General features: G+C 36.3%; 1 protein-coding gene across 1 annotated transcript; it reads right to left on the bottom strand.

Moving 5' to 3' along the window:
- Nucleotides 1-1,186: 1,186 nt before the first annotated feature.
- Nucleotides 1,187-9,837, bottom strand: LOC109241116 (kinesin-like protein KIN-5C). The gene is made up of 23 exons (XM_019407837.1): nucleotides 9,633-9,837; nucleotides 9,359-9,488; nucleotides 8,597-8,755; nucleotides 8,160-8,509; nucleotides 7,859-7,997; nucleotides 7,548-7,645; nucleotides 7,295-7,451; nucleotides 6,421-6,490; nucleotides 6,224-6,300; nucleotides 5,842-5,895; nucleotides 5,672-5,752; nucleotides 5,483-5,594; nucleotides 5,325-5,411; nucleotides 5,062-5,237; nucleotides 4,730-4,891; nucleotides 4,512-4,619; nucleotides 4,196-4,354; nucleotides 4,043-4,126; nucleotides 3,766-3,971; nucleotides 3,448-3,549; nucleotides 2,369-2,478; nucleotides 2,001-2,152; nucleotides 1,187-1,719 (listed from the first exon to the last, which is right to left on the bottom strand). Exons 1-23 carry the CDS (start codon nucleotides 9,689-9,691, stop codon nucleotides 1,519-1,521), a joined length of 3,033 nt encoding a protein of 1,010 aa, XP_019263382.1. The 5' UTR covers nucleotides 9,692-9,837; the 3' UTR covers nucleotides 1,187-1,518.
- Nucleotides 9,838-9,969: the final 132 nt, after the last annotated feature.

Genomic DNA, 9,969 nt, shown 5'->3' with positions numbered 1-9,969 from the left:
TTTCTGAATGTGTAATTTCGATTTCTGAATTTGTAAGCTGAAATTTCTGAATGTGTAATATAGATTGAATTAGGTCGATAACCCGCCCGATAACCGCCCGATAAGAGCTAAACCGATACCAATCCACCCGATATCTTATCAGGTGGCTAGCGGATTAATATATTTAAAAGCCGATAACCGATAAGCCAAACCTTTAAGAATAAATAACCGCCCAATCCGCCCGATAAGCAGCCCTAACTGTAGTAACATGTTTTTGGCTAATAAGGGAATTCGGCGAAAACTCATCATAATTGAAACTATTTACCAATTTACTGCGGAAATGATGTATCCCTACCCTCCCCCCTCCATATAACACATATCTCCAGAAGTTTACATTAGACCAGTAAATGTAAGCACTTGAAATTTGAAAATATCACAGTGAAAGGTGAATTATTGTTACTTAGAGTATTTTACGAAAATAGCACAGTTTACATTAATGCATGACCATTTATTTATGTAGATACATAATTATTGGATTGGCAAAAGTGATTTGAAATTTGTTGGTAATTTACTGTAAAAACCAACATAATGCTATGGCCAAATGCCTTAATCTGCATTTCTGCAACTAAGAAATTGTTTACGATATGTACAGAAGTCTTCCACTATATTCCCTTTCATGCTGACCCCAAATTTTTCTGTACAATCTTGTAGAAAAAGGGAGCAAAACATACTACTGTGAAACAAAATTCTAAGTTTTCCCATATGAGAACATAATCCCAGAGGTTGCTTTGAAACAATAATCTGAATCACTCTTATGTTTTCCTAACTGCTAAATCACTTTTTTCTTTGTGGTGGGGATGCCCCAAGGTAGGGGAATGAAAGAGAAGACCGAGCAAGAATATAAGATTCATCATTCTGGTAACCGGTAAAGTTGCCTCCACGTGACCAGGAGGTCACGGATTCGAGCCGTGTAAACCTCTTGCAGAAATGCAGGGTAAGACTGCTTACAATAGACCCTTGTGCTCCGGCCTTTCTTCGGACCCCGCACATAGCAGGAGCTTCGTGCACTCGAACCCCGCGCATAGCAGAAGCTTAGTGCACCGGGCTGCCATTTAAACATCATAATCTAAATATTTTCTCAAGGCAGAGATGCTATGGAAAGCAAAAACTGTTATTGTGCAAAGATTTCATCATCTTTAGACATGACTAGAGTTGGCAAAATAGAAACATATCTGGCATTGAGCTCCAAAGTCATTACAGAACTATTTCAAAATGGAACTGCAACTCCTTGAGTAGCGAAGAGCCATTTTACAATAAATAGAGGATTGCCTCACTAAACCAAATTTTCGAATACCGTGATCAAGCTTTCCTCACTTACAGCCATTCTAAATCCCAAGGTGGGAGTTATCTTTTATCTGCATTAATTACCAACATGCTACATTTACGGTATTACTCATATTTCTGCCGAGGGTAGTACAAGTACACAGGGAAATTACAGATACAGATCAGAGGATTACACACAAGAAAGAAACCAATCTGCTACTGGTTAATCTGCGATAGAGGAGATCGTGGGATTAGTGATGGATTTACTTCCTTTACTTGAAATGACTCCGAAGAATTATTCTCCCGAAATTCCTCCACGAGAGCTTCCATAGGCATGGCGCGCAAAGATTCAATAGTCCCCTTGCTTGGAACATCTGGCTCAGACCTAATTGGTGTTGATCCAGTTGGCTCGTAAACCTGGGAGTCATTAAGTAAAAGACATCTCCATTCAAAGTCCTTTCTGTAAACTAACTCCAAGATCCATGGATAAAACCAAATACAAGTTTCATACAGAGTTTTATTTTGTAAAAAAAAAGGCAATATAAGATGCAAATGGCAGCATTTGCTTTTCTGTTCTTTTCAGCAAGAGGAAAACAAACTGACAGGCGAAGAGTAGACATTTTATGAATTGGAGAAGCCAACATGTACATGGTAGCTCCTAAATGTAATAATGGATTATGATTACTTAACCAACATACCATATATTTCTGCTGGAAAGTTTCAAGGGCCTTCTGTTCTATGGAAGTACACTGAGTAGCGTGATCGTGCTCAAGTACTCCAAGGGTCTCTGAATGAATATTGGCAGTATCCAAAATGCCAGATATAGAAGCTCTTTCTTTCTCCGACAAGCCTGTTAGATTTAAACCGGAAGAAAATTATGCAAACAGCAGCTGTAGGTATTAACTGTAAAATGCTCCTTTAGTAATTGTACTAACTGTTGGCTTTCCCGTAAATCGTACAAACTGGTTAGGACAAAAGAAAGATTTCCTAGGAGATAGCTTTAATCAGAATGGGGAAAAATAAAATTTTGAGAGAGAGAGAGAGCAAGAATAACATACGAACTTACCGTCAAAAGACTGAATGGCATCTTCACTATTCCTTGTTACATCTTCTTCAGCTGCATCTTTTGTAGAGTCAAATTCAGTTACGTGTTGGTCATTACTGTCACATATACTCCTGTCACCAGCATAAAATATTAAAAGATTGTACTAAGGAAATTCGATGTAGTCCTCAACTTTCTCTGCAATGAAACAGCAAAAGCTCATATTGGTAATAACCTGAAAGTTCCGTAAATGCATATTCGATGTTCAGTATAGTCCTGTCTCACTGAATATGATACATTTTCCTTTATGGAGTTATAGAAATGTTTAACACATTTTATGTTACAAATTTAATCACCTCTCACAAATTTAAAGAAATCAAATTCACAAGTCTACAAAAAGACAACTATCAACAAACAAAGTACATTTCCAGATACAAGTTTATTTGAATTCTGAGCATCTGCCAACATTAAAACCAACTTAAACACAGGATCACTGACAAACTCATTGAACATCTTTTACCGCAGGGAAATGATACTGAGCAAGATGGACAACCAAGCACATAAAGGAACTAAGGAAGAAAATACATCCCATCTCCCCGTGAGAATCTTTTGCTAGATGTGTAATTGGACACAGATGGAACTTCGACTTCGGTAATACTTGAAAAATTTTAACAACTTATCACTCTGATGTTTGTAGAAAATTTATAAGATGTGTGAAAATCCAGGAGTTGAGCAAAGATGCTTATAGATATTTATTTGTAAAAATGGGAAGAAAACAAAACTAACAAACAAAAAACACCGTGTCATGCTAAATAGAATGTCCTGACTTTCAAAATCAAACCGGATACCTGATCCTTAGGGACTTCGAAATAATACTACTAGTCTACTACTATGATTTTCATCTTCTTAAGAATATCAAAACCAAATAAAATGTTAAAGTAGCTTTAACCAAGTCTCTTCAGTACAAACGGACAGTAGCTCTTATCCATTAACAAAAACAGAAGGCAATACATTCAACTTCCGCTAACTTTATAGCTACCAGTACATTACTTATTTGCTCTTCAGCATCATGAAATCAGGCATTAAGCGTATTCAAAACTAACCTGACAACTGAATGCATTGTCAAGACATGTTGACTGCCCATGTCATTAAATGATTCATTTGTACTTTGCCACCGCTTGCGAGCTGTTTCAGCAGTGCTTACACTGGATATGAAAAATAAAAGCATTGTAACACAAATACAGAAACAAAGAGAAGCTAAATAATAGAAAGAAGAAAAAAAGAAAAAGGAGACAAAGATAGAGATCCAAACAAAAACAACGGACTGAAATATGAGAAGAAAAGGAAAATTCCATAGAGATAAGATATTTAAACAATACAAAAGGCTGAAACTTGAAACAATAGCAAGATCAGATCCTTACCACTTCTGCATAAGTAATTCCATCCGACAATGTTTAGCAGCTGAGAAATCAGCATTTTCTTTGGTGCCACAGCCTGCTTGCATAGAATAATCCTGCCATTTTCTTTTTGCAACTGTTGTAATACCCTCCATAGAGGATACATGTCCATCCAAGAATGCCTTATTTCCAGTAACAGTTTCTCTAAGATCAACAAGCCTTGTACCTACCTGTCAACTACACTATGAGGAACCCAAAGGAAGAGATACCACACAATGATCACATGATTAAAGTGACGAACCAGCTCTTTTTGGCGATGCAGGTGATTGGAGACCAAGGTAGTAACATCAGCAATAAGCTTCTCCGCTTCTGCTCTTGATTGTTCCTGAAACAAACTAAAACATCAGCCACAGTATAAACTTTTATTTATTCGGGTAGAATTTCAAAAGTATACCTCATAAGCTGTCTCAAATTCAGCAATACACTTTGTCTGGATCTCATCAACTGTTGATGCGTGTCTTTCAAGTCCTTTTGATTCTTCCATAAGCTTATCAAAAAATCCTTGAATGGTCTCAGAGATATTCGTCAAATGCTCTGTACTATCATGAAATCTCTACACAATGAGAAATCTAAAAATTAAAACATGAAAGAAACCTAAAAAGAATAAATAAAAGGCAGAACTACTCCCAAAGATCAAGAAATACTAAGTTCTCTGTGCAATATAGTGTTGACAATCAATTAAACTCTACAGGTAAAGTAAATATTGAAACCTGACGAAGTTCGCCAGCAAAATGGGCCATTTCTCCTTGGTGAGTTGACAGAGTGTTTTGGAGTTCATCAAATAGGGAATTTTCTTCCACACCTTCTGCATCTAAAAACTGCTCACGCAAGGGAAAAGGTAAGTGTTCAATCCCACTACTGCATTGATCAGAACAATACAACCAAAATGAAACACATACACAGGAGGAACAAAACCATCATTTCGTACTTCTTTAATGGAAATTGAATTAGAAGAAGCCAAAGCAGAAATCTCCTCCAGGGCAGCAGTAGAACTAGCTTTATGCAATCTCACCACATTTTGCATGTCCTCTAAATGAGATACATACAAGGCCCTTGAAGCTCTAAATTTCCTCTTCAAATCTACCACAGCCTACAAGAAAACTTTTTGCAGTTTATGAAATCTGGATCTTCAACTAATCTAAAATTAGGAGAGAAACAATGTGAAGCCCGGTATCAGTAGTAGAACAAAGCAAACAAATAGAGATCTTATAACTAAGGAAATAGAAAAAGGAAAATTTGCCACTGGAATATGGTTGTCACCTTATCATGTGATTCAAGAAAGTTGTGACACAATTTCTCAACACACTGGAGGTGTTCATTTTGTCGACACACTGATGTTGCCACTGAGTTAGAAAGAAAACCAAGTTGCTTCGCGAGGTCAGTTTGGAAGTTGTTCACCACTGACCTATTATCAGCACTCAACTTGTCTTCTCTTGCTGCAGAAAAAACATATTAGAAGGAAATAGTAACAGATTCCAACAAATCATTTCTACAGTTCTACAGATTGTGATTAGATGCCTTACCAAGTTTCAGAAACAATGAAGCATTGTCTTGAAGTGATTTCTCCAACTGAGCTCGTAAACTACATGCTTGTTGAGTAAGGGCATTTTCTGTGAATATCAATAAGAAATTAAGACCTAATTCAAGGCTACAGTTAAAACCAAAGGTCAGATCACTATACCAGCTTTTTTCTGTTCACAGATAATAAAATCACGCTCCTTGAGAGTGTACTGACATTGTCTTAGTTCTTCCTCAGCATTCGCCAACATTGAGGTAGTTTGGTTCAAGTGTTTCTGCAAGAACCTTCAATAGTAAGAGCTTTTGAACAGGTTTTAAAACATGATATTAGAATAAAAGGCTAGAAATTCACCTGTGTGGCATCAAGTTTACATGTCAAATCTGAGCACTGACGAGCCTGGTGATCATATCTACTTCGCAACTCCTCAATTTGCTGATTGTAACAAACCAAAATCCAAATCATTCATTCTACAACTGGAATACATAGGCACTTTTCAACTACAAGAGTTTCAGCAAGCAGACCTTCAGTTGGTTTTCTAATGTCATTCCCATTTGTTCAATTTGATCTGTCATAGCCTAAACATGGAAAAGATAAGTATTGCTCCCAAAGGAACAGTGAGACAAAAATTGAATACTAGGAAAATCATACAATAAACTAAATGAAGCTATAATTTCACTACTCAAGCAAAATTTCAAAATGGTAAAACACAGTGAATTTAGACATATGACACACTGCACTCAGCAAGATACGATAGGCAAAAGAGGGCACACTTAACAGCTGATGATATAGTATCACTTATAGACAGCAAAGAAAATAAAAGGCGGGCAAAAACTAAGATGCACTACCTTTATCTTTCATAGAAGCAAACAAGACAAAATGTGGGGAAAATCAAAGATGCACTACCTTTCTCTCATTCTCCTCCTGATAATATCGCTCCTTTGGCATGTATACGCCATTCTTTTCACGAGCAGCATACACCTCTGGAAAATGAGAAGAACAAAAAGATGAACAATTTGTTACTCCAGTTTCCACAAAAAAAAATTGATAAATGCTTTGAATATATCTCACATCACAAGTGGCTCGAATATAAAAGCACTCACCTGCTTTTAGCCTTTCAATTTCACCATACAGATCCTTGATGAGGGTGGATTTCATCATTTTTTGATTCACCTACAGATTTAACCCAAAAAAAAAAAGATACAGAGACAAAGGACAATCAAAAAATTTGAGTCCTCGTAGTTCAAATTAATTAACATTATGAGGTTATCCGGAAAATTAGATTTGGATAAGGTGAGGTTGAAAGAGAGCAGTCATCTCATAAAGATTAAGTGAATAAATGCTGAAACTTTGGTTGCTCAAGCGAATTTACTTTGACTAACAAACTTTTACATATTAGCGCTGAAGTCTTCTTTATGCAAAAGTCAAAACCTGATAAACCATATCCACTATGTAGTTATATGCCAGTGAACGTGAAACATCTCAATGTATGGCCATCTAGTGGTACTGTTCTCATCGAAAAAGAAAATATGTCTATATTCTTTAGAGGAAGATGGCATATTCAATAAGCAAATTCATACTTTGGGGAAACAGCTTCATTCTAAAAAAAAAAAGGAATTTTCAGCCCAAAACCACTAGGTGGGCTTGCTCAATACTTTCCTAAAGCTGTTATACTAAACCATAAAATAGATGACAAAAACAACATTGATTGACAAAAACGACACATAAACCATCTAGCAAGTGGAATCCAGTGAGAACATGAATACTATGAAATGATTTACATTTGGAAGATACTAATGGAAATTTAACATATTTAATAAATCATTCATGCAAACAAAAGATGGACAGAGAAATTGCATGTGAATTCCAACAGTACAAACAATCAAAGAATTATTGACTTGTTTTTGAGATAATTAAGAGTGGGAAAATCATGAGATGATTCCAAGAAGAAACTGTTTGCTTATTCAAGCATATTACCTCAGGCTTATTCTTAATATTCTTAGCCCTGTGGGCATAATCCAGCGTACTCAAGGTCTCCTCCAGACAGTGAACAGCAGGTGACACTGTGGCAATAATACAGGTTTTTGTTCTTCCTCCCAATGAATCACGGAGCAAACGTGTGAGTTTGCTATCCCTAAATTTCACAGAAAGCATCAGAGAGAAGTGGCTTAACAATAGACAGATCTAAAAGACTAAAAATAAATGAGAAAACAACTGGAATAGTAACTACCTGTAAGGAACATGCCCAAGATGCTCAACAAGAGCACTGATTACTCTTCCTAGTGTAAGCAGACTTTTGTTTATTTCTCCAGCTTCCCTTGCACGACCCTGACAATGGTATAATAGAGATAGGGAGTCAGTACACAGAATGAAGAAGTTTCAAGTACAGCTGGATGGCAAAACAAAAGGAGGAAAAACAATTTAACCAACAATGCCTGAACTATAAAGAGAGAAGGAACAAATGAAACGTATGTGTTTGATCAAACAAGATCAAGAAACAACCTTCTCAAAGAGTCTGTAGAAGATAAGAAAACATATTACCTCCCTAGCCCCAGAACGTGAAATGTTTTCTGAACCAGCCAAATCGACTAAATTTAGCTTGCCACATTTTATGAGTTCTTCGCCTTCAGGGGTTGCTTCCTTAATGTGTATTGTTATGGAGAAAAGAGAATGTGAACGACTGAAAAGAAAAAATTGTTTCTAGCAGATTGAATGTAACATAATAATAATAATAATAATAGTAATAATAATAACAATTAACAACAACAACAACAATAACAATAATAATAATAACAACAACAACAACAACAATGATGAATTCTAAAACAAGAAAAAGTCATACCTTGATTGCTTGTTCAGCAAGGTTTCTGCAGTCCGACGTTTTGCTGATCCCCTCTCAAGTAAAGTAAATATCTCGCTGGCACTTGTAACGATTTCCTCTTCAAGCCCTCTCACTAGAACTCCACCTTTGCCATCTTCCATAAGTGGCAGTTGTTTCTTTTGCCTGTCTTCTGCTGAAACTTTTGATAAATCTTCAGGGGCTAACAAGTCAGTGATCTCTTCATTGTACAACTCTAAGAAAGTGACTTTCACACTATATTCTGCATTTTGACTCTCCAGCATATCAAATATTTGCTTCACTGCTCTAGGTATAACTCCTGCTCCTGGGGGAAGCTCACCATTATGTCCACTCTGTTACATCAGACAATCTCAAGTTAGAAACATAAACCGTTACATAAGCTTTTTGTAGAATTGAAGCAAAAGGCTCATGGCTAGTACCTTGGACCTCTTACATTCACCTTCCATGGTGTAAGTTTTCCCCGTACCGGTTTGACCATAAGCGAAAATAGTACAGTTAAATCCCTCTAAAACTTCATTGACAATGGGTATAATTGCCTGATCATAAAGATCCCTTTGCTGAGCAGATGGGCCAAAAACCTGAATAGAACAGAACATGAGAAGCATGAAACACCATGACTTAAAACTGAAACCAAATTATAGCCAAAAATTGACAACGAACATCTCACGACCCTAATGTTTACAGCAGTTTGGATCAGAACAGAAATTCTGCAAGATAATGCTTTCTGGTAAAGCGTATTTTAGGAGGGCATCTCCATATATTAGCACTATGAACAATATCCAAGTTTCTAATAATAACAGAAACCCCCACCACAAGGAAGGGGGTTAGGCAATTCTCTACAATAAACATAAAACAACTGGGATGACATCATCTTTCACCATGACTAAAGAATCACTACTTATTTCAGACAAGCAATAAAGCCAGAACTCAGCTCTAATTTAAGGATACTACCAAAAAAATGAGATATCAATAACAAACATCTCCTTTATTTAACATAAGAGGTGACACACAATATATGGAAACAGGATACTCAGCATTAGTTATCCATCTTTTAAGAAACTTGAACTATTATAGATGCTCGAAAAAGATACAATAAATTTGAGCCCAATATATGAATTAGGTTACAAAAACTATTTCGTAATCAACAGTGGAAGCTAACCATTTTTGGTGTTAGTAATTACCTTATCGAACATAAAAACCCTATCTATGTGCTTCCCAGCAATGTTCTGTGAAACAGCTACTTCTCTTTGGTACTCATTACAAGTCACCACCTGCGGAGCATTGTTCCGTACTTCATCTTCGCTAAACGGCCTGTAACAATATTTAAAAAAAAAAAAAAAAAATCAAATGCAACTAACAAAAGGAATGTAGAACTCTAACAATTTAGCAATTGAGTATTAAATGATTAATATTAAAAGTAATTAGCAAATTTTTCAAAGCCAAAACAATTAGTACCTGCAACGAAGCAGAACTTGAACGTTTACGCTTTTTTCCTTCTCGTGACGATTCGACATTGTTAAGCACTATAGATTTATTTGTTAAAGGCAGTGTGTGTGTTTTGTGTTACTGTAAGTGTGTGTGAGAGAAAGTGAGAGAGAGAATAGCCGTATGTGTTAGGGAGATCTGAAATTAGGAGCGGGATGAAAAGGAGAATTTGAATTTTGGTCAGATGGACGGTTGATGAAGTTATCCACCGGGTCATATTGGAGCGGGTTTGGGAGGAAGAAATATGGGCTTCTTACTTTAACAAAAGCCCAACTCAAGAAGAAGGTTGATTGAAAATGTTTCTTTT

The sequence above is a fragment of the Nicotiana attenuata genome, unplaced genomic scaffold, assembly GCF_001879085.1.
Source record: "Nicotiana attenuata strain UT unplaced genomic scaffold, NIATTr2, whole genome shotgun sequence".
NCBI lineage: Eukaryota > Viridiplantae > Streptophyta > Magnoliopsida > Solanales > Solanaceae > Nicotiana > Nicotiana attenuata.
This window is presented reverse-complemented; position numbering and strand designations above follow the sequence as displayed.